This window comes from Ursus americanus, chromosome 30 (genome assembly GCF_024610735.1).
Source record: "Ursus americanus isolate L20-20 chromosome 30, mUrsAme1.1.p, whole genome shotgun sequence".
Lineage (NCBI taxonomy): Eukaryota > Metazoa > Chordata > Mammalia > Carnivora > Ursidae > Ursus > Ursus americanus.
The window spans coordinates 5,088,722-5,114,456 of record NC_142156.1 but is presented as its reverse complement, the minus strand read 5'-3'; the positions used below and the strand labels follow the sequence as shown (position 1 = coordinate 5,114,456).

General features: G+C 43.5%; 1 protein-coding gene across 5 annotated transcripts in view; it reads right to left on the bottom strand.

The window, feature by feature from the left end:
* Positions 1-25,735, bottom strand: part of NF2 (NF2, moesin-ezrin-radixin like (MERLIN) tumor suppressor) — a 74,987-nt gene that overhangs the window by 40,360 nt on the left and 8,892 nt on the right. For all 5 annotated transcript variants that reach the window (XM_045791298.2, XM_087857209.1, XM_045791296.2 and 2 more), the window contains exons 2-4: positions 9,369-9,494; positions 7,328-7,450; positions 5,166-5,249 (exon numbers count right to left, since the gene is read on the bottom strand). In XM_045791298.2, the coding sequence (XP_045647254.1) occupies positions 5,166-5,249; positions 7,328-7,450; positions 9,369-9,494 (333 nt within the window). The remainder of the gene's footprint in view (positions 1-5,165; positions 5,250-7,327; positions 7,451-9,368; positions 9,495-25,735) is intronic.

Genomic DNA, 25,735 nt, shown 5'->3' with positions numbered 1-25,735 from the left:
GGCTTTTAAGATATTCAGAATGTTGTACGACCATCACCGCTATTTCATTCCAGAATATTTCTATCACCCCAAAAAAAAAAATCCCATACCCATTAGCAGTTAAGCCCTGATTTCCTCCTCCTTCCAGCCCCTGGCAACCACTAAATCTACTTTCTGTCTCTATGGATTTGCCTATTCTGTTCATTTCATATAAGTGGAATCGCACAATAGGCAGCCTTTTGTGTCTGGCTTCTTTCACTTGGCATTATTTAAATTTTAAAGGTTCTTATCCTTCAGCCCAGTTTTGCCATTTCTCGGTATTTATCCTAGAGAAAGACTGTTCACATGTGCCCAAAGAGGCATATCCAAAGATGCGCACTGCCTTCATTTAAATAATAGAAAAACAAATCTACATATTTACCAATAAAGAGACATTTAAATAATCCACTGCCCCTCCTTTGCAGGAAATACTGTTCAGTAGTTTAAAAATGAAGTTGGACGATCTGTTCTGATAGTTTTAAGTAAAAAGGACATGCTGTAAGGGAGTTCCTCTGGAGTAGCCACCTAGAAGTGTAATTTCGGGGACTCGGGGATGGGGTGTCCCCTCACCTGACGGGCTCTTACCGCATCCATGGCTCTACAGAGGTCATGCCAGTTCACGGTCCTTTTCCACCACCACATGAACTCAAACATTGTTTCTCTACTATTTACTAATCCTTGTCAACCTTATGGGTTTGAAATGGTTCGTTAGTGTTGCTTTTTGTTTTTCTTGACTGAACATCTTTTTGTATTTACTGACCATTCTCATGTTCTTGTCTACAGAGTGCCTGATATGCATGCCCTTTGTACCCACTTTTTTTGCTGTCTTTTTCTCATATACTCAAGAGTTCTTTATATTCAGGGATGTATCTGCAGTGCTGCTTATAGAAATCTACCTTAAGCGGAGAAACTCATATAAAAGGATTTTCAGTAAAGCACTGTTTCTGATAGGAGGAAAAAGGAGAAACTAAACCTACCTCTCCCTTAAAAGGAAGACAATCAGTAAATTAGGTTTACTCACAATGGCCACCGCATAGCAATTAGGATCAACAAACTACACTTACACATACAACATGATACATCTCAAAATCGATGTTGATTGGGGAAAAAATATCAATGTCTAAAAGTATAAGCCAGGGGCACCTGGGTGGCTCAGTCGTTAAGCATCCTTCGGCTCAGGTCATGATTCCAGGGTCCTGGGATCGAACCCTGCATCGGGCTCCCTGCTCTGCTGGGAGCCTGCTTCTCCCTCTCCCACTCCCCCTGCTTGTGTTCCCTCTCTTGCTGTGTGTGTGTCTCTCTCTCTCTCTCAAATAAATAAAATCTTTAAAAAAATACAATAGGGGCGCCTGGGTGGCACAGCGGTTAAGCATCTGCCTTCGGCTCAGGGCGTGGTCCCGGCGTCATGGGATCGAGCCCCACATCAGGCTCCTCCACTATGAGCCTGCTTCTTCCTCTCCCACTCCCCCTGCTTGTGTTCCCTCTCTCGCTGGCTGTCTCTATCTCTGTCAAATAAATAAATAAAATCTTTAAAAAATAAAAATAAAAAAATAAAAAATAAAAAATAAAATAAAATAAAAATAAAAGTATAAGCCAAAAAAGGGACGGGGGGGGGGGATACACAAAGTATCTCACCATTTATATTCAACTTTTACCCCCTGGATATTTTCAGGTTGGTCTCCTCCCATCCAGCTGACCACTGCTCAAGGTGTGACCTTCAGAGCCTCTCACCAGGACGACCACCACATAGCCTTCTAACAGGTCTCCCTGCTTCCAACCTTCCTCATGCCAATCTGTCCTTCACATAGCCACCAGAGGATCTGTCTAAAATATAAACCCTTCACTGGCTCTGCACCACCCACACAATCAAGTTAAGACCCTTTATGGGGATGCCTGGGTGGCTCAGTCGTTAAGTGTCTGCCTTCGGCTCAGTTCATGATCCCAGGGTCTGAGGATCGAGCCCCGCATAGGGCTCCCTGCTCAGTGGGAGGCCTGCTTCTCCCTCTCCCAATCCCCCTGTTTGTGTTCCCTCTCTCGCTGTGTCTCTGTCAAATAAAAAAAAAAAAAAAAAAAAGATCCTTTATGATCTGGCCCCTTACAGACCTCTCCAGCCTCAACACTTGCCACTCTTCACTAATACTTTACATATACCCAACTTCTTAATTGCGTTTTGGCACTCTGTCCCTAACTGGCATCAAACAGTATCAAGAAACACTAAGCCTCTTCTCCCACCATTCGGTTCTCTCTCGGAATACTAGGAATCTATAGGCCAGTGCTGCAAGACTGGTAAATTACATACCACTCTCTCCCAAAGTCATTTTTAATAAGAATACATTTCAAACAACAAAATCCAACAGGTGGCTTAAAACATTGCAAGATGGTTTGGTATGTCATGTGATTGAACTAAAAAAACAAAAACACAAAAAAACCACCAAACCCAGCTCAGACTTTTAATTCAAACATTCAAACATAACTCAAACTCTAACCAAGAAATATGGTTCTTGTTAACTGAACCATGTGATTAATATTTGTACTTATACTGTGAGGGTAATTGTTTCTTTATGTCTTAGAATTAGCTGTGTCTGTATCATTCGAACAGCTGAAATACTATAATGAATACATTTGTGCATAATTACATTCCATGTGTTAATGAGCCCGATTCCCTTTCCACAACCACACTTCTAAAGTTGCTTTCTATTTCAGAAAGGTTGTGGAAGAAAACAAACTGAATGTGATGGAAGGAAACCAGTTGGTTTGCTGAAAAGTTTGGACTTATGTGACCCTATAAATGAATCTGGAATTTGGTGAAAGGCAGTGCGTGCTACCCAGAGACCTCCCTCACACGCTACACAGGGAGGGCAAGGGCAGAGTGCTGAGTTAGGCAATCTGGACTCTAGGGTTCTCATCCTGGCTCTACTCTCTCGTTCCGTTCTGCTTCAAATCCTCTCCATCAAGAAGTGGGCTATAAATTCCATTAAAAAAGAATTAACATAAAGTATTATGATTTTATAGACAAATTACTAATCCTTTCTGAGACTTAAATTCCTCATCTGCAAAACGGGCATAACAGTCTCAAACTATGGCTCATGGAAAAGACTACACTAGGCATCGCACGAAATACTCATGTAACACTTTGTAAAACTGTAAAACATTACAGGTGTGTAAGATCTTATTAATACTGTAATCAGATACCTTTTTAATATTAACCAACAGTCCTAGAAACTGGAAGCATGTTATAACAATCCTTAGTTTCTCGAATGCAGACTTGAAGCTATAGATTACCTTTATTTGTAAGATCCTAAAAATTTACACCGGAAAAAACATTTAGAACATCCTCCTCCATATGAACCACATATGCTGTCTGTGAATCACTTTCATCTCTAAATTAGTAGGATCCAAATTAGTAGGGCTTTCCTACAGTGAAATCTGTTTAAGCAAACATCTGCTGGTTCCCTGAAAAGTTATTTTTTTCCACAGGTGGCCTTTGAATTTGTGGCCCAAAATCCATGCAAAGGAAATGTAGCCTTTGAGACTGAAGCCCTTCAAAGAGAGGTAATGTCCTTGAGAGCTTGGGTCTCCTCTCAGCTGGGGAGAAAGCGTGCTAAAAAGGAACTCGGTTCTGGGCCAGGAAGTGCTCGGATTTGATGAGAGTGACAATGACTGCTTCATCACTGTCAGGGCAATACTGATTGAAAGGATACATTTTTCCTGTTATTAATATTCTTAATCAAAGCATAAAAGGAAGCATATGTTTTAGTTGAATCAAGGCCCATTTTCTGTTTTTTCAATTACTCATTTTTCTGGGCAGTGAAATAGCGGAGGCACAAAACACAATCCCAAAGCCATGAATTCTGCCCTTAGCTTTTAGCCAAGATTGTCCAAATGACCTTGGGCAAATTGCTAAGAGCTGATAGTTGCTTTAGCGTCTGTATCTGTGACAGAGTCAACAATCCCTCCTCAGGCCTGATGAATACTCAGCAAATATTAGACGAGTCATCAAATGATTGAATTGATTCTGGTGCTTTGTTAGTCTAACCAGCATGAACACACTTTTTTCCCCCCAAATGACAGGCCAGTCATTTCCTGGCTTTGATCTGAAATTGTATTAAGCTACCCAAAAAAAGTGGGCTAAGAAGTTAAGATGGGGCGCCTGGATGGCACAGTGGTTAAGCGTCTGCCTTCAGCTCAGGGCGTGATCCCGGCGTTATGTCACGGGATCGAGCCCCATATCAGGCTCCTCCGCTATGAGCCTGCTTCTTCCTCTCCCACTCCCCCTGCTTGTGTTCCCTCTCTCGCTGGCTGTCTGTCGAATAAATAAATAAAATCTTTAAAAAAAAAAAAAAGAAGTTAAGAGTGCCTTATTAATTTTTATAACACCACAGGGAAATGGCTTTGTGGACACCTCTAACGAAAAAGGAAAATAAAAACGGAAAAGATTATGCAAAATCACAAAAGTAATGAAGGTGTCCCAATTCTGGGGACCTTTCCTTATGCTGCCATGGGAGGGAGGAAGCACCCCTGACTGACCCTGTAGTTGGTCTTTTTTTTTTTTAATATAATTTTTATTTTTTTTTTTTTGTTGGTCTTATGAAAACAGAGAGGACAAAACACAAGAGTGGTGGTCTCCTTCACCACTCCCAATCCGCAGTGACTTCTCCATGAATGGCTCACCAGCAGCTCCACTGGGCTCAAGATACCAAAGGGCCTGCCGCACCCAGCCATTAGCATAGCAAGCACGCCCGTCAGGGCCTCATGGATGAAGGGCATTCTCTAGGCAGTAGTGTGGTTCCCACACACAAGGTGGCTGGTCCTCAGAAGATGACTTTGGGACCTTTTTGACCTAAAGGTATAGTTTGGCCCAAACTGGAGACCATAAATTCATTTTCCCTGGTTAATGAAAAGTCCAGTGGCTATAATTAACCACATGTGTGTAATGAGATTACACAGACAATTCATCATAGTTCTCACAAGATTAAACAGAATCTGGGACAGTGATAATGGTTTCCCCAGCCCACAAGTCCTAAACATCTCCCTCCTGGAGAAAGTCTCTCTGAAGCCTAGAAAACCCAAAGAAACAAAAGACTGGAGTGATTCCCGTGACACACATTAATGCCAAGGAGGAAGGCACTTCCCTTCTTCGAGCCTACCTTGGCCTGGACAGCATACGAAGCCAGGAGCACAGAAGCCTCGGGAGGGCAGTAGATCTTTTCATCTAAAATCTGCTTCTTTACCTAAAAGGGGCAACAAGGGAGACATGACACTGTGTGCACGGAAGTGAGTTGTGCATGCTGGTCACAGCAGATGGCTGCAGGGTGTTCTAATAAGGGCTGCCAAACCAGCCTGGTAATGATTTTCTGACAAAGGGTACAATTTTTTTATTGCTGCAGACAGGTTGCGAGTTCAGTCACTGGCAAGTTATTGCTAAGATGACTACGCATAAAAAAAAAAAAAAACCCTTATCTCTTCTGTTTCTGATCAAATGCTGAAGAGGAAAAACACTTTTCATGGTTAAAACAGAGACTGATATCCGGACTGTGACAGAGGGGAGCTGTGAATTCCAGAAGTGTGAGCAGCAGCTCTGGTGGCGATTGCGGCCTCGGCCCCCGCTGAGCACACACAGCACTAGAGGAAATGGAGTCTACTTTAAAGTCTTAACACAAGACAAAAGTCAGCAAGGCCACTGAGTTATGACTGCAGGAAAAAAACTCATCACATTCAAAATGCCTGCTCTAAGGAAAAAGGAAGCCATAAAGTTTGATCGATTAAACTTTTAAGTACATGTGAGGTCCAGGAAATATAATTCTTAAGCCATAATGTTGAATTAACATATCTCATTGCATTTAACTCCTTACAATGGTGCAGCGTGTGATGTTCCAGATACAGAGGCAAGAGAGCCTCACCAAGTGGGGGCACACTGAAATGAACACAACAGGAAGGCCAACTTTCTTTTCACAGACGTCAACAGTCACCAGATTCATAAAAGTAGTAAATCTTGCCTTGCTCAGCCACAAAAACACTCCAAGGTTTCAGGATGAGGGAAAATTTAGCCAAAGTCACATGAGGGATGGGCACTGCTTCTAAGCGCTAACAAGAAAGCTATCTCTGTAACGCTAGCACATTCTGGGGCCTGGGAGATCATTATATGGTTTTACTCAAAGCAGTGCAACTTTCTAATCCCTTGGTTTCTTTTCAAAGGGGGAAAAATCCACACTACAGAAAAGCTGCAAGGGTTTCCCTTTGAAGGAAAATGTTAGGGATGGGGATGTAGGCATATATACACATATATACACACATACACGTAAACTTACATATATATGTGTATATATATGTAAATATATACACACTCAACACTTTCTTTGTAAAATAAATTATTTGGGGGTTTTATTACATTTAACTTAATATTCATTGTACATAACAATGTGAGGTTCAAACTAATTATACGAGGACTATGTGACAACGTCCATACACCTACTTCTGGGAAGTCAGGTGACTAACGCCCCTGTGCAACCTTCTGCGTCACTGACAGGAGGCACCTCTGGGCACACAAGCGGCTCCAGCGCCAAACACTGCAACTAACCATGAAACCGGGGCAGCGCTCTGCTCAAGCAGTGAGAACGCCAGCAAAACTGACAGGGTTTTCATCCTCACACTAACCCCCACTCACTGTGCCCAAGTAGCAGTCTTTGGGCCCACAGTTACAGAGCTCCTCATTTCTTCAGTTCGGTTGAGCAGTTACTTCTGGAATGCCTCCTGCGCACTCGGTGAGCCTTGCCCGTAAGGGGCTTATGCTCTAATGAAGGAGTGGGAGACGAATAAGACATTTATAGACAACGGACAGCATGAAGCACGATGTTTGAAGATCCACACGTGCAGGATTAGCCGCGTGGAGTTAAACTCCAACTCACTGGAGTTCTGACGTCCCGTCTTAATGACAGCAGACTTCAAACTCGTGGAAGAACTCCCCTAAGACTCTCTCTTCGGACTTCCTTTGTAACTACTAGGGACTTTCCCCTCAGTGACAAGAAAACAGGATCCATCTTCCAACAGGCTTCAAGTCAGGCACCTCTTCTTACACAGCCAGTTTTGTCATCTCATCTGACACCAATTCACATCACTCAACTATAGTTCTATTCTGAAGATTTTCTCTTCCCCCATTACAGAACCAAAGGGACTGACTTCCCAGAGGCAGAACATTTTCACAATGCTAAGGCATCTGCGGTCAACCCCGAGGGGGTCATCCAGGCTGCCTTGGCAACCAGGCCTGGGTGACTTCTCTCAGAGTAAGCAGGGCTAGCACGGACTGGTGTACCTGCAAGAAGAATAAATGCTGCGTGATCTCCTGAACCAGCTCCTCCTCGGCATTCTCAGGATAAAATTTGGCCAGGAAGTGAAAGGTGACTGGCTCTTCCTTCGAAACATCGTGATCCAGCACCTGCACAATTACAGAGCAAAAGCAGCAGCTATGTTGGCACCTGTTCCTCCCCTGCTACCATCAAAGAACCTTCTGCAGGGAGCGTATAAATATTTTTCCCTCTCTAAATTCATCACACTGCCCAAAGGTTATGATCTTACAGTCTGAAGCATTCACAAAGCCATCTATAACAAGAGGTAATGTTCACCTCACATGGCGTTTCTGAACCAAATTAATCAATATCCCCAAGGGGTGAGTGGAGCTAATATTATTAAGGCACAGATGTTCTCAAGGCTACAGAGATAGTTAAAAACTAGAAATTTATAGCTCAGAGGTCTTGGGCACTATCCTTTACGGTAGGCTGAATGTTTTTTAATTTTCTGAACTTGTGGAATCTTCCTTTATTCTTTTTTTCTTGCTGTCAACCCCCAATGTTTAGGTCCATAGTGGGAGGGAGCTTAGAGATGATGAACCTTATCTTTGTGAAATCCTCTAAACATTAACTGAACGACATAAGGGAAATGTGCCCACGGTGGCAGCCCTTTGTTTCAAGAACCTCTAGAGAAGCCCTACAAAGTACCTGAGCACTGTCAGCAAACCACGCTGCCTTTAATCTTCTGACAATTTCATCCACCCACTGAAAAGCTTGAACCATCTGCTCTCCAGAATGAATTTCATTTCAGGACATAAACATGCCATGTGACAGGCTACAAGGCTCCATTAACGTGTGTCATGATTTATTTCCTTTGAGCAGCAAGGTTCCACGGTTCCTGATGCCCCCAATCTAATATCCCTTTGGCCAACACTCAGGTATGATTTAAAATTTACTTTGTGGAGAATCACAAAAAGATACAGAAAGTTTTTCTGTCTTAGATAGATAATTCTTCATGCTCCTACCCAAATTCCAGGTGGCAATGTCCAGGAGACCCAAAATAAACCAGCTCTAGGACACTCTCACTGACATTGGCACATGGTGGCACTCTGATGCTCACGATCGCTTGGAATTACTGTATGAAATTTATAACCAGTGGAGACTCCAACATGAAGATTCAGATTACTGTGCACATATGGAAACACAACTTGAACACTTGAGCTTAGAGTCAAACTTGTAAAAAAAACAGGAGGCGTTCATTGTCTATCATGCCATGCAGCAGATGACCAAATCAATTAGAGGGTATTGACTTACTTTGAGATCTAGGGGTCTTTCAGGGGTTACTAATAAAAACAAATGGCCCTGTTCCCAAACGTCTTCATGGTTAGGTAGGCAGGTAAGTAGGTAAGTGTGCCTTCGTGAGCACACGTGAATCCACGCAGACGGCAGTTCTCTTAGGCAATATCCATTTCTAAGCCACCTTAGAACTGCTGGGCGCCCCAACTTCTCTTCCAAGCCTCAGAAGCCCCAGAGAATCATAAAGAAAAAATGGACATTCTTTCTTCACCACAGGAACCGGGGCCCTCTCTATTCCTTAGATCATGTTAATGACTAAATTGAATTGGAAAACAGTGTTTCTCAAAAAGACTTAAAAACATTCCCTAAAGGACATGAGTCCCAAGCAAATCTTTCAAAGACATAAACTATTATAAAAAAAGAAAACAGGATAATAATATAATAGTAATTTTTATTCATAAAGCCTGACTAGTGGTTCAATAAATGGAAGAGCATAAAGCCGGAAGCAATCAGCCTGGGACGATGAGTAAAAGAAGCCAAGAGGGCAACAATCTCATCCTTGTTGGTTCCACTGGCCTAGGAGAGCATGTGAGGAGCAGAAAGCCTGCGACGTCTCCAGGACCTGTTTTCTACGTGACTTACTTCAGGACTTGCCCCCTTCTCTACTGGGTGTCCCTAGTGCCCCATGACGAGCAAAGACGCTAGGCACGTGCTCAGGGAAAAACCAGAGCACACACCAGCCTCACTGGTCTCATCAAGTTCCAGCCCAACCTTCTTGTCCATTTTGAGCCAGGCCACGGTGTCCTTGATCGTGTACTGCAGTCCAAAGAACCACGTTTCACGAAGCCCCAGGGTCCGGCACACCAAGTCAAAGAGGTCCTTCCCTTTCCACTTCATCTGCAATGTAACAGACCAACAGGGAGGGCATCGTGAGCAAAAGTTATAATGCACTTGAACAAAACCTTTCTCTCTGCACTCCCTGCTCTCGGGTTCCAAAATGTGGGGATGACACCAAGACGGCTGATGAGCACAGAATTCCTAAATAATTTTAAAGCTTCCTACACAAACCATGAGTGGGAAAATACCAATTAGAGCTTAATGGCTTAATCACTGCAAAGCATACACAATACCTCCCTTGGACAGTTCCTTACACATCTTAATATCCCCAAAGCTGCTAATTTAGGAAAGCTGGTAAATAAGCATCCTCATTTAGGAGAGTCTAGCCTCTTGAGCTAACCCAGGGAGATGGCTAGCTTCTACGACATTAATTTCTGTGAGACTTTGTCGCTGATTTTTTTTTTTAATCATGACATTGTCCTTTGATAAAAAGCTACTGGGTTGTTTGTTTTGTTTTGTTTTGTTTTAAAGACTAGTTCTACAGTAAGTTTTTTTAAAAAGCAACAGAGGGGAGGAAGTTGTAACTGAAGTCATAAATCACACACAAAAAGAACCATTAGCAACCAGTCAGCCCGACCACACGTCTCTCCTATCCTGATGCATAACTGAGGCCAAAGGAGAGGTGACTCCGCCACAGTCACACGGAGCAATTTCAAACTCTTGGTATCCAAACCCAGGGGATGAACAGACACCAATATACTGCAGCACGCTTATCCTACAGCTTCTCTTTCAAAAGGACCTAAAGCAACTGCTGCTAAACCCTTTTCTCAGCTTTTCAAGCTGAGAAAATGGAAAACCAAGTTCAACATCTTAATAAAGAGAAGAAAATGCCCAGCCTCTTAGTAAATGTTGCCACCTTGTGGCTTCCAAGCTAAATCACCCAGGATGTTCCCACATTAGCCCCCTAGCTGGGCTCACCCCAGCCCCATCACCCGTCCCCCATCTGGTAGACATTCAGATATACACTGGGTGCAGTTGTAAGCACACAAGACACATCCCAGAGACGGAGGTCACAGTAAGAATAATTTGGGGATTCAAATGCAAAGTCGCCAGACACCGGAAGGGCAAGACCACTCGATTGCAGAAGCATCTGTCCTCCTGTCCTCATTAGAAATCTTCTCCCAATGTCCTGGCACACCAAAGATGCATAATGAAAAGGAATGGGAGAAAATTTAGGGTTTAGAGACAGGTTATAAAAGCAAGAAGCAAAAAAAATGAGTTAGACCTCTGATATCTGATTGGCTTTTGCTAAAACCTGATTGTACAGAGAATTTTTCAAGTAGGCCTTCTATTTTTAATATATATGAATGAACAGTGTGTTCTCTACAAGGCACTCAACAGGAAAGCCCGTCCCTTCTCTGTGTTTACAGTCAAAGAGCAAAGTAGCAAGCTAGATGGAAGGGCACCAAAACCGCAGCAGACAAGTGGCTGAGATATGAATTGGCTTTTGTCCTTCACTGGGGCCATTTCTCCTGTCTGCCCTTCCAGCTCCGCCCAATCACCTCTCTGTGACTTTAGTGAGGCCCCTGGAACACTACAAAGGTTGAGGTCTTTAGAAATGATTTTGAGTAGAATAAAATAAAAATGACAAGTTTTACTTAAAAAAAAAAAAGGGTGATCTCCCTCCCCTTCTGCAAGGCTTACTAAATGTTGCCACGCCCATTTTTCCAGTCTGATAATAGCACAAAGTGTTTTTTAATTCGAGGCAGGTTTTAACTCCTACAGGCAGACTTCACTGAAAGAAATATTACTTTGAAAACTAGAAGCTTCGGGATGCTGATTATCCTCTTGTCTCTATTTTAAGCCAGTACATAGTATATAAATTATAAATGACTACATTTCCACGAGATAATGTAACACTAAAGAACAGACATTAACTTGCAGAAGTTGAACACCCAAGGGCCAGAAAGATCGCGGCATCGATTCCCAGGTGGCCATAACTCATGGCCGCAGCGGGGCCGGGCTCAGCCACAGAGGGGCCATCCGCAAGGGGGACGTGCGGTGTACCTCAACCAAAGCTGCGAAAGAGGATGATGAGTGAATTTCTTGACTTTGGCGGGGTTTAAATTCACAGGCATACTATCAGAGTAATGCAGTTTTCCTGTATTCCTTTCTACTTCTTTGTTTTTAAAATGCAAAACAATCCCTGCCCAATGCGAATAGGCAATGTCTTTGTTCCCAAGAAGCTTGCAATAAAGTGAGGGAGGGGGAAAGCCTCACACCAATGCAGAACGCCTTACTCAGATTCTTTTTTTTTTTTTTTTAAAGATTCCATTTCTTTATTCGACAGAGATAGAGACAGCCAGCGAGAGAGGGAACACAAGCAGGGGGAGTGGGAGAGGAAGAAGCAGGCTCATAGTGGAGGAGCCTGACGTGGGGCTCGATCCCATAAAGCCGGGATCACGCCCTGAGCCGAAGGCAGACGCTTAACCGCTGTGCCACCCAGGCGCCCCCTTACTCAGATTCTTAACTTTGACTCTAATGCTCATAGAACGTCAGTCAGACATGAGCCAGAGTAATTACCTACTGTAGACACTTCCCTTTAAGTATAAATAAGGAAACTGAGTCACAGATTCTTTGGCAGCTTTCTGAATCAGACACTGGTCCTTTTTCCTGGTGATCTAAGGTAGACAACCCCGTCAGTTCCTCAATGGCCTCTTCTCCTGCTCTGAGGGCTTCCATTTGTCTTGCACTAGCGTTCCCCAACCACCTTTTCCAGTAAGAAACTGATGTCATAATACTCTTCTCCTGCCCTGAAACCAAACCTATTCTTGGGAGACCCAGATATTGTTCCTTTACAGCTCAATGTGTATTAAAGCCTCTGCTACCTCTCATTCTTTCAATAAGCACTACAGAGAACATCCTATGTGCCCAGCAATGTCAGACACGGAGAATGCAAAATGGTGGACTCATGGTCCCTATGGGAGGCACAAGCAAGGACCTAAGTCAGAAAAGGCTTTAAAGAACAAGTGAGAGTTAGATGGAGGGAAAGAAAGAATTCTAAAAAAGAAAATCATGATATCTACAGTGAAATGCAAGTCATCTGGTAGAGCTGAGACAGCCTGAACTCAAGATGGGGCATGGTGGGAATGGGGCGCCATGTGGGGCCAGATGGCTCGCCATGGAGTCCTTGAAGACTCTTGGGAAGAGGAGTGATGGGATCGGATCAGTATTCTGGAATGTGCTTCCATCAAGAGGGCAGAGAACGGGTTGGAGGAAAGGAGCCTAGAATCAAGAAAAGCAGAAAGGAGGCCAACTCCTGCCTTGATGAAGGCAGTGGGAGAGAGAGAAGACAGGCTGAGAATTGGAAAAGAGGCAGTCGCAGAGCTGACTCAGTGCCGGTGGGGAAACCTGCATTTCCGGCTTGAGCACCAGGTGGTTATACTAGAGGAGAGATGGCAGACAGGAGGAACAGCACGTTTCAGGGGAATAGATGAGCAACTAAGTGTTAGGATAAGTTAAGGTGCTGGAGGAAACCAGGTATAGATGTCCTAAATACAATTGATTTAAACTCCTATTAGCTCTATTTATAAAAGAAGATGCTCCATCATTAAGTAATTAAGAAGTTTTTCTTTTGGGTTCAATTTAACCTCCAACATGCTGTGTACCTACATGAGGTTCTGCTTCTCAACATGCCCTTCCCCAGTGTATGAGGTTTGCTTAGTCCTCCTAATTTGGGCTTCTACTTCTTTACAAACAAGAACCACTGGTCACAGTTGCTCCAGGTGGCTCCCATGACATTCTGTGAAGGGAGGTCTTGGGTTGTGAAGGGGCTTCTCTGGTGCCAGCTGACTCACCAGAATGTGACCATGCCCACCTTTACAGTTTTATCAGTGATCCATTGCATTGTGCTGATGCTGTGACGTGATCCTAATGTCTGAATGTCTCCCAAGATTGTAGGCGCCTCAGAGCAAGAGTGACATCAGTCATCTCTGTTGCCCACAGTGCCCAGCTGACTCTGTACATACAAGACACAGAAAACAATGGCCATCCAACAGAAGACTTGCCTACTTCAAAAGCCCAAGGCTCAAAAACTTAAAATCAGCCCCCATTAGGGGCGCCTGGGTGACTTAGTCAAGTTAGGCATCCAACTCTTGATTTCAGCTCAGGTCTTGATCTCAGGGTCATGAGATTGAATCCCACACCAGGCTCCACACGGGGCATGGACCTGCTTAGGATTCTCTCTCTCCCTCTCCCTTTGCCTCTCCCCCCATTCCTCCTCTTCCAGCTCGCACATGCTCTCGCTCACTCTCAAAAAAATAACCCAGGACACCTGGGTGGATCGGACGGTTAAGCGTCACCTTTGGCTCAGGTCATGATCCCAGGGTCCTGGGATCAAGCCCACATCCAGCTTCCTGCTCAGTTGGGGGGCTTGCCTCTCCCTCTCCCTCTGCTGTCCCCCCTGCTTATGCTGTCAAATAAATAAATAAAATCTTAAAAAAAAGATTTAAAAAAATTCTTCAACAAATACTTGGTGAACACACATTGTGTCTAATAAGCACCACCCAAGGTGCAAGAGATACACAGAGAAAAAAAGACGGTCTCTGCTCTTACAATATAGGACTAGGGCATGAGTCAATGAGGAACAGATAATCACTTCCCTCACCCTACACACAATAATCAACTCCAGGTGTGGTTTCCAGGGCTACAACACTTGTAAGTGCCACACAGGGACCCTCAGAGGCTGTAGCGACCCCCAGGAGGGGACCCTCTATCCTGGAGGGGTGGGAAATGGTATCTAAATCAACTCTCATGGTAGGAGAGAGCAGCTAAGTGAAGACTGGGCTTGGGGAAGGAGCAAGCAGGGTAGTGTGTTCCAGGCACAGGGAATTGCATATGCGAAGGTCTAGAGGCAAAAAAAGCTTAGATAGGGGAGCCTGGCTGGCTCAGTCAGTGAAGCATGCGTGATCTCCGGGTTGTGAGTTTGAGCCCCATATTGGCTGTAGAGATCACTTAAATAAACTTAAAACAAAAAATAACTTAGATGGTCCTTGTAAGAAATGGAAGCATTTATAGTTCAGTTTGACTGGAGAATACTGCTGTCCTTCCAAAAGGACCAAAACTACCACCTAAAACCAATTCTTTGTCAACAAACTCCATGTCTCATTTTAATCACAGAAAGTGGTTATCCACCAAAAAGTTATTCAGGTGACTAATTTCTCCTTTTTTCCCAAACACGGAATATAACCACATCTATTCTAGCTATACGGGACAGAGTCAAATCAACCAAAGATGGCTGCCTCTGTACACTAGGGTTTAATTCTTTCCAGGATCCAGTCTAAGAGACATAGATGGGTGATAGTTACCTAACATCAGTATGAATCTCAGTGCTGTCACTGAGTGACCTTGGGCAAGTTATTGAACTTTCTTGTGCTTTGCAACGGGGATGATAAACAGACCCTGTCTTAGCCGACTGATCTAAGGATTAAGTGCATTAATATATTTTAAAAGCCTAAATACTTTAGTAAATATAGTGCCCAGCCCATGGTAAATACTCAATAAAGGGTGGTTATTATTCATCCTAACCCCTCCTCCTCTCCTTACATTCTCAAGTGGTGCCATGTAAAGCCTCCCAGTCCTGTTTCACTCCATGGATGATGGATGACAGATCAGAAAGGGCACCATCAATTCTCATCGAGTTAACCATGCTATCACTCATTTGACAAACATTTATCGAGCACCCACTACGTCCTAGTCATTGTGCTCGGCGCAAGAGATAAATGATGCATTCAGGACAAGACACTGTCCCCATTCATGTCTGACAGAGAAGACAGGTAGGTAAATGGATAACAAAAACGAACCCTGGTAAATGCTAACAGAACAGAGTGCTGTGGGAACACAGATCAGGCCTGGGGGGCTGGGGTCAGGGGCTTCATGGAGGAGACACTGTCTGAGCTGGGTTTTGGAAGCCAGGCAGTAGTTGGTACCCTGGTGAAGGGGCTAAAGAAAGGGAGGTCACGCCAGCCAGAGGGAACAGCATGTCTTCCGCTTGGGTCCAAGCTGTTGCAAAGTGAAGGAATGTTCTTTGCACCTTTCTAGTATCTGACAAGTAGCATAATTACCCTATCTGCGGTACTGAATGTTCAATGCAGTACGGAATAAGCAGCTTCAGCCTGATGCATGTGACACTTCGGACTCTCCACAAGTTGCCTGAGAACCACATTGCTCAGTCCCAGGTTCCGAGTGGTCCTGCATCCTGTAACAACACCGGCCAGATCTCTTAAGGAGCCACAGCCAGGGGGATGAGTCTCATGTTCATTTCTTTATTAAAACATTTCCTTTTCTGATACCTGTGAGCACGTAAGCCTTTCGGGCTTTGCACTTACACTACTTTAAAGCCTTTTTGTGAGGGTTTGTCATTTTTCCTGAACAGAGTGCCTAAAAATAGAACAGTTCCCAGTTCTGCTTAAGTGTTCACTGAGGCCCCCATCTCTCCACCTGGCCACAGTGTTCAAACGGCTCCACGCACATCAGCACAGCTCCGCGCCTCGTCTCAGCCTACTGAAGAGGAGGGATGGTCGCAGGGAGATGATCATTTTGCAGACACGAAAAGAGAGGTGGCGGAGTGAGAAAGGTGATCTGCAGGGAGAAGAAAAGCAGGAAGGAGCGCAAATCTGGACTCCATGGTGTGTACGCTCCTGTTCTGCAGGCCTCGTCCTCGAGGTGCCCTTCAAGCAGGAGGGGGCTAATGGTAGTGAGCCTGGAAGTACAATGCTTCTCGCTTTGTGGCTCTGCTCTCCCATTACTTTAACAGGCTGCAGTGCTATTTCATAGATATATACTTGTGCCTGTATCAAAGATAGATGGGTATAAACTTTATAAACAGGACTAAGTGCTGTCAACTTGTTATTTTTCGTAAGGGCTGGATTTATGAGCTTTACCCAAAGTGAAGTGCTTGTAATTTATCAATCTAGAATGTTTTAAGTAAATAGCACTAAGCACTCACCCTCCGCAGCAGGAACAGAGCACTTTTCTGTTGTAGGAAGCAACTGGCACCGATAAACTACAGCGCTGATTGGGGTCTATTAACCAGAGAAACGTTATGAGTAACATCTGCAACAGTCACCTTACAGTCGGCCAGGTTTAGACTCACTCACAGCCCTAAACCCACCATTTGTTTTTTTTACTTTCGAGCCTTCACATTGCATTTCTCCCACTGCTTTCTTTGGGCCATGCAGCCACCAACAATCAATCCCTCTCCTCCTTACGGATACAACCAGGGAGGGTCAGTAGGAAACCAACCTGGTTTCTGGTAGCACCACACCACAGAAGCAGGTTCTTGTGTTTCATGAGCTGAAACTGCAGAACTATCGAGCTGTGTGCCCCAAGCCTAATCAGCCATTACTTCCCAACACGAGGGAAAAGGGGATCCTCCAAAAAAGAGATTAATTTCTCTGCTCTATTAATCACAACCCCTACATCCCTCATCTAAATCTGGGCAAAAACCTTCTCTTTGCAAAAAAAACCCCACCTCCAATCGCTTGCCTGTCAGTTTCTGCCAGTACCAGTCAGTAAATTTCCTCTCTCAGTCCTCCAATCACCTGTTGTTTGCCAATTCTATTTAAATTAATGGTTTCAAGGCCCTCCACCAATTACTTCCTCCCTCCAACCAATTACCCTGCTAGTTACAACACAGCCTGTGCCCTCCCAAGTCAGCAAACCTACGTGCTTCCATTTATCCAGAACCAGATCTTTCTAAGGTCCGTTTCTTTAACTCACTACTGTCCCCTTCCCCTGTCCAATACCAGGTAAGTGAGTCAGCACATACTTTACATACACAGGAAAAGGAGGTGTTTGTCTTTCCCCAAGATTTCTGTCTTTCCTCCAGTCTTGCAGATCACAAACTCCTTGAAGGCAAGGATTACTATGATGCAGCGCGCACACACACACACACACACACACACACACACACACACACACTTCAAGTCTCCCAGAACCCCAGCAGGTGCTGCGTAACCTGTGGCCACTCCCTAAGTGCTTCTGGCTGCCTGACGAAATGGATGGTAATGATGATGATGACCAGAGGAGGCTTCTGAGTAGAACAGTCTTCTAAGTAAGTAATGACTGCAATGAAGAAGCAAGAATATATGACACTCCGCATTAAAATTCTAATTGCATAATTGGGTCTTAAGGTATGTATTTTCCCCCTTTGGTGGCACACACTGATTTCTTCTAAAAATTCCTTGGCAAGGAAATCCAAATCTCGGAGAACCAACCAGGAAAAATTTCCACAGAACAAAAGAAACTCGTAAGAAACAAATCATAGCACTTCCAGATGCCACAAAATGGAGGTTTTAAACTCTCAGTCTCTCAAAACTAAATGAATGATAGTTTTCTAGGGGAAAAAAGAAATCCTTATTTTTGTAGCTTCTGGCATGTTTCCCGCCACAGTAGAGAGAGGTTATGGGAACAGCAGCGAACCCAGAGAGGGGATCTGGATCCTAAACTCCCTCCCTCTACCATACACACAAGCCTATATATAACCTTGAGTGAGCCACGCAACTCCACTGGGCCTCGATTTCTTCCTCTGTCAATCTCTTATGCCCCGTGCAAGGCCTCGATTTTATGACACTATGAAAAAAGACAGGCATTTCAAAGTCAGCTGACAGATGACAGAACAAAAAGAAACAATACAGTTACGGTGCTATAAAAGCAATACAGTCCCCCAAAAGCAAAGGAGACAATCTCTATCTTTGGAATTTAGCTCACAACATGGGAGCAATCATAGCCTTGTCAAATAGCTATAAAACACCCAAACCTGCTGTGTTGGGAAAGTCACTTAACCTCTCTGGGTCTCAGCTTCCACAATCATCAAGTGGTCTTTGAGGATTAACACCCTCTGAGTCTATGAGCTTGAGATGGTTTTGTATAAACCATGTAGCACTTTTTCCACTGCTATAATATTTTTTTTAAAGATTTTATTCATTTATTTGAAAGAGAGAGAGAAAGCACAAGCAGGGGAAGGGGCAGGGGAAGTCAGGGGAGAGCCAGCAGCAGACTCCCTCATGAGCAGGGAGCTTCATGTGGGTCTCAATCCCAGGACATGACCCGAGCCCAAAGGCAGACATTTAACCGACTAGGCCACCCAGGTGCCCCAGTAATTTTCTTTTAATCCGTTAACATTCCATTTTACATCTTAAAATCATTTTCAGGCATGTAAATGACACTTAACATTTAATTTATGGGTGCTTTCTACATGCTTTTTCCTTACTCAGGTCCTGCTATTGATGCTGTGTTCCTTAATCCTAATAATCAAGAGCTTACTGTATTAATAATAAACTCTCTAATGTAACAAAAGTGGTCATTGTAATGCTGCTGAAAAATAACCTTTTTTAGCACCTAGCACGCTGTTGATATTCAGCAAATATCAACAATCACAAAAGCTGAAATACCGAGAATAATAATTCCGCAGAGCTACAAGTAGGAAACAATCGTAAACTCAGTGCAGGTAGACACAGAGCTAAATTTTACATCTCTAAATATGAGGTAAAACTAGCAGACCAAAATACAACCCATAACTAACCATTATCCAATGGATTAACTCCTCCTACCCTGGACATCACAAAAATTACAGTTTGTACTTAAAAGCACATTCTTGGGGCGCCTGGGTGGCGCCATCGTTAAACATCTGCCTTCGGCTCAGGGCGTGATCCCGGCGTTCTGGGATCGAGCCCCACATCAGGCTTCTCTGCTGGGAGCCTGCTTCTTCCTCTCCCACTCCCCCTGCTTGTGTTCCCTCTCTCGCTGGCTGTCTCTATCAAATAAATAAATAAAATCTTTTAAAAAAATAAAATATAAATAAATAAATAAATAAATAAATAAATATAAGCACATTCTTTCAAAAAGTTCCCAGCAAAACAGAGCTAGAGCATTAATCCATTCATGCAAACCGGCTCATGAAGAACCCCAACTCTAGCCTGGAAAGAAATTTTAAACATTCGGGTTCTGTTTCTAGCTTGACCTTTTAATTCAAGTTTCACAGTCATCAGCGATGACGACACTGGTTTAACAACACTGGAAGGATTAGGTATGAGCGCACAGGGCTGGTAAACATGTCTGCAGATGGATGAGAACTACTGTAGGTTGTAGATATCTCTAACATATTTATGAGACTGATTTAATCTCCAGTCAATCTCCAGTCAATACACTAGATAAAGACACCGTTACTGAATTTAAAACTCCAGATCAGTTCAGATAAGTTTAGTAATGACTCTGGGCTTTGGTTTTAAGTTTTTGAAAGTCAAATTATCAAAACAACTAAAACCAGGAGATTAAAACTGGCAAGGTGGACGGGGAAACCATTAAGTAACGTAACTCACTAACAGAGAACTTCTGTGAATTTTCCAACGCTCAGTCCAAATTTGGCAAAGAAGCAAAAAGTCAAACGGTAGTGAGGGCTGTAGAGGAAAAGGACCCAGTGCCTTTGGAAATGATGTGCTCTGACCCCACCTAGTGGCGGCTGGAGTGATGTCTAAACACCTTGAATCTCTGCACTAGTGACTGAAGATTTGATTCAAGATTTTTTTCCCCTGAGGTCAGCACTAGTTTGGTAATAAATTTTTACGTGCTAAAAATGTACTAAAACATGTGGATTTAGAATCTAAATTAGACAAAGCACAGACAGGGGAGGATGGAACACATCATCCTGTAACAAACCAGAGAAGCCTCATCACCAGCTGGCTAAAAAGATTAGCAGCTCTGAGAAAACTCAATTCTGGGTTTTTAAGACCTCAAATGCCTTTAACTTCTAAAATTAAAAATAAACAAGCACCAAAAATGTTCTTGGACAAGAATGCAAAACTAGCATGAATAATTGGAGAAGTCACCAAAAACAAAGAAAAGAGGAAAATGACACACTGGGGACAAAAGAATAGAGAATAAAAATGGCAGAAATCAGAAGAGAATCCTGCTATCACAGTGGACATCAAGCTAAATAGAGATCAATTACAAAGAAGATCCTTAAACAGAAATACAGTGTAAAATACAGCTCATTATATTTAGACTAATTATAGAGTCTAAGAGCCTACAATTGCAAAGGCATGGATAATCTGAAGAAGATTCAAAGAAAATGAAGGAGATGATTAAGGAGAAAATTCATAATGCCTTCTAGCATGAGACCCTTCTGCTTTACTCCCACACTCCTGGCTCATGATAACACGAGAAGCTAGTATTTACCAACTGCTTACTAGGGTAAGGCCCTGGGCTAAGTGCCCATTAAAGGTCCACCTCATTCATTCACACCTTAAAACAATCCTATATGAAAACTAATATTATTCTCCTCATTTTATAGATTTGGCAACTGAGGCTTCAAGAAGTTAAGTCCAAGATCACTCCGGCAGCAGGTGGCAGTGGTAGGACTTTCACCCACACCAACTTACCCCTTCTATTGGGATGCCAGCTCTTGTTCCCTAAGCAATATCCTTCCTGTACTCCAGCAGATTTTTCTCACACCTACATGCTCAAATCCTGAGATGGTTTCCTACCTAAGAAGGAAATATAAAAGGGAGAGTTGTGCAATGAGCTTCTTCTGCCCAGATCACCTAAAATGGGATGTTAAAGCTGAGGGCCTTTGAAATCCTCTCATTTTTCAGACTAAGAACTGAGGCCTGGAGTGGGGAAAAGAAGAGACACGCGCAAGATCACACAGAGGAGCTCTGCCTAGAAGCCAGGCATTGTTCAAACACTAGTTCAGTGCTCTCAATGCTTTTATACAAGTAACACCCTGACTACACACCCAGACCAGACACAGGAAAGTGCGCTGACCTCCTGAGCCCAATGCTGGCCAGGCTTGACCCGAAAGTGCCTCCTGCTTGGCCGGCCTTGCTCCCTGAGGACTGGCTTTAGACCTTGGCACTTCCTGAATTTTGGGCCTAGTTGGTCCCCTGCTCATCCTTTGTCAAAGACCCTGATCCCTGGCCTCATCCTCCTAGTGCCCAGGCCCTCGGATTCAGTCTAGTTTTGTCCCAGGCTCCAGCTCGTTCAGGTTTCGGCGTAACACCTGGCCCAGAGTGGTTGTCCTCTAATTGGGCTCCTTGTTCCAAATTCTTCCCACCCCCACCCCAAACATTTCAAATCATTCTGCACGGAGACCACTTTAAATCACTCTCCTAATAAAAAACCTCAAAGCTCCCCACTGCATTTGATGAATATAAACTCCTTAAGCTGGCCTTCAAGGGCCTCCAGTATCTGTCCTGAACCTACGAATTCAAACACATCTCTCTCCTCTCCCTCCTCAACCCAGAGGATTTCCATCCACTGCCTTTGCTCAGGCCACGTCCACTGATCCACTGACAGGAACACTCTTCCTCTTCATCTGTGGACACAAACCTTCCTTCAAAATGGGGAGGGTGTTCCCCATCCACCCCACTGCATGGTTTTTTCTCTGTCTCAACAGGAACACACCTTCATTTGATACAGACAGACTGCTAGATAGATACATAGATAGATTCCTTTGCATTATCTTTTCATGTGTACCCTGTTTCTCTAACCAGATTATGAGCACCCTAGAAATCTGGGACCTTCCCTCTTAAATATCTTTCTGTGTGCTCTAATGCCTTAAATATTGGCTTTTCCAAAAGTGAACTGCGGGGGGGGGGGGGGGCGGGGGAGAAGAGATGGAAAAGGAGGTGTATTTCAAAGAAGTTAGATAACTAACTTCACAGAGTACACGAAAAGGCCTCAGAATAGAGAGGTTAACCAATTGCTATTTATGGGGACACACCAAATATTAAGAGATTATCAGGCTGATTATAGGGAAGAATATTCGGACCACAAAGCTTGTTAAATACGCAACTAGAAAATACTTAACTGTTGCAAAATAACCTTCATTTTAAGCCAAAGGCAAGCAATTTCAAGTAGGATCATGGCAAATGAAAAGGATTCACTTATGGAAAATGTCCATTTGATTCAAAGGCAAACCAGACACTGAGGCAATGCAACAGAGGTCGTCAGTCATATCACCCACCAGCCAAAATTTAAGGCCACTGGCAAGTTCACAAAATGGTTTTGAAATGGCACCTTACACCAAGTGTAATAAATAAAATAATGCCATAGACAAATGGCTGAGTTAGGAAGTTCTCTGTAAGATCTCTTATTTCTGCTTTCTTTTTGCACTTTACCAAATACCAAAGTTGTCTCCAGGTTTCTGTTTCTCTCCTTTTTTTCTACTTGGAGCTTCCTATGAGGGCAGCATAGCTTAACACAAAGAGAGCCAGCCTGGAAGACAGATGACTTGGGTTTGAATCTCAGCCCTATCACTTGGTAGCTATGTGGTATTCTTGGGCACAAAGAGGGGGGAACACTTGAGCAGAGCCCAGACAGAGAATGAGAACATCTGTGCCAGCAGACAAGTGAGAAAGGCATTCTATGCAAAGGCAAAACAGTATGAAAAGAACTTGGTAGCTTCCAGAAAGAGCAACCAGGACAACAGACCCAGAGAAAAAAGGGAAAGTGGGAAAGTGCAGGAGAGCCTGGGAAAGGGAGCCAAATGAGGAGAGGGCCTGGATTTACTTCCTTTTCTGTAACAACCTGTATATGCGACTTACCTATGTCAGGTGCTAGTATAAGTACTTTACCAATACTGACTCAGTTTTAATCCCTGTAACAACCCCTTGCAGGAAGAATTACTACACTTCCCATTTTACAGATGGAGGGAACAGACATCTGAAGAGGATTAAAGAACCTGTCTAAGGTCGCTGAGCTGGTTAGGGCAGAGCCAGGGATCAGGCTCCTGAGACCAAGCTCTCCCGAGACGCTCATTACCTCTAGGCTGTGCTGCTTCAGAGCCCAGACAATAAACTGGAACTTGAGATAAGACCTCTCCAACTGACTTGAAAGCCTCGTTGTGAGGTTCAAATAAGCAACTGCTAGCCTCATTGGTCATTACTGAGATTCTCCCACTGTCTAGCGGTCCCTGTCCTCTTCTTGCTCTTTCAGAATAGACAGTGGCTCTGCTGGGACTTTAAGCAGGCTATGTACCCTGCTGGAGCCTCCAATCCCCACTCTGAAAATGAAGCCAGTGACAAGACCTCCATCCTAAGTAGGTCTTGATCACTGCTAGGTCCACATGGGTACTCAGTAAATACCTGTTGAGTGAATAAGTGAATGAGTCTCTGTTGTAAGTATTAAATGAGATAGTACTTTTAAAGCATTTAGCATGGTACCTGACACACAGTAACTGTTACTCCCTAGCCCTTTCTCCTACAAAAGAGCAGGCATGGGGGCCAGCAGATGGCAGCACTAGCCAGTATATGCCCTGTTTCCTTCTACCTTCAGCGGCATTCACCTGACTGCCCACATCCTAGATCTGCAGACCAAGGCCATCCGTGGGCACTGCTTAAACCCCATGGGAGAACCCAAAGATAAGGTAGAAACAATCTTTCTTCTGAAATAAGAAAAAAGGTTTCTCAGTGCCCTCATATAGAGTCCCATTACTACATACAACTAGCAATGAAATGACCACCACTGCCCTCCGGAAGTTTGCATCCTAGAAGGGAAGCATTTGCCTGAGTCTTGGGGTGTCTGGGTTGTAACATCTTACTGAAAATACCAGGATCGTTCTTTCTGTTTTCCCCTTTCAAAAGTTTCTACTTCATGTCCACTTGTATGTTGGAATGATCTGCAATGCTGGTGTTTAATCCAATCATAATCCCACCTGGGTATGTGAAAACATTTGGGATGTCAACCAACAGGAGAAGGAGGCTTTGTTTCCAACAGGAAGATGGAACAACTCAATTCTGAGAAATTTTTCATACTTGGCTCTTCTTACCGATAGATTGAATTATTAGAGTAAAATTTCAGCCTAGATAAGAAATAACATAACCGTTTAGCCTCCTGGCAAATTACGTTCAGCACCCACTTTCTCAAAATGACAAATATCAAATCGTTCAACTGGAAAAATCCTCTGAAACAGCAAGCCAATTGTGCAATGCAGCAAGGAGTGCAAGGAAGAGATTTATTCCCTATCTCTGCAGCAACAAAGTCTGGATTTATTAGCATAAGGTAACACGATTCATACGTTAACTACCACTGGTTCTGAAATTGAGTCCTTGGACCACCACCACCTTTGACCTCAAAAAAGTCAAGAATTCCTCAAGTACCATCTCTTCTCTTTTTTTTTTTTCTTTTTCCAAATGCATCTGCCATCTCCTTGCATTAGCTCCTTGCTCAGTTAATACACAACATAAAAATAGCAAGAGAGAAAGACTGATAGTTTCTCAGAGCTCTATCATCATAAATCAAACTACTGTTACTTTTTTAATAGAATATTTGAACATATTCGTTTACAAACAAGTATTTACACTGAAAAGTCAATGAAATGCAACAGCTTGACAAATCACAACAGGGCAGTAACCATGGTGACCTGAGTCTCCTACTTTAGGCCAATACAATCCCTTCTAGTTCTTCCTTTCTGCTTGGCACTATGTGTTCCATGAATCCTTATAAAACCTTGCAGGGCCAAATTAATTAATTAATTAAGAAAATAAATAAAACCCTGCAGGGTCAGTATTATTATTTCCATTTTACTGATGTAGAAACTGAGGTCCGACGAGTTTAGGTATCTTATCCTAGCCAGAAGCAGATTAGCTGGAATTCAAACCCAGGTCTACTTTATTTCAAGGCCTATACACTTTCTACTAATGCTCTGCTACTCAAAGTGTGGTCCCTGGACCAGCAGCACCTGCATCATTTGAGAATGTTAGAAATGCAGAATTCTCCGTCCGACCACAGAAGTACAGAATCAGAATTCTCAATTTATCAAGATCCTAGGTCATTCACGGGCACATTTTAAGTTTGACAGACTCTATGCTGTACCATTCTGCCTCTCTGAATATCACTACTCTTATCTTCTAGAGATCAGTGGTCCTCATTATGGTGGCAGCGAGAGGGGAAGAAGGAAGAGTGTTTTCCCCCCAGGGACACTTGACAACATCTAAAGACATTTTTGGTTGTCTCACCTGAGAGGGTGCGGAGGTGCTACTGGCATCTAATGGATAGAGTCCAGAAATGCTTCTTAACACCCTACAATGCAAAGGGCAGCCTGCACCCTAACAAAGAATTATCCAGCCAAAATGTCAATAGTGCCAAAGTTGAGAAACCCTGCTATAGCTGATAATATTGCATATTCTCTTTGGGTCTGGGGTCTGTTCAAAAAAGAAAGATTTTCATGGTAGAATGGTGGCTGAAGAAATCTTATACAAAATCCCTTTTCCTACCAGTCAGTCTCTCATAATCTCTCGCAA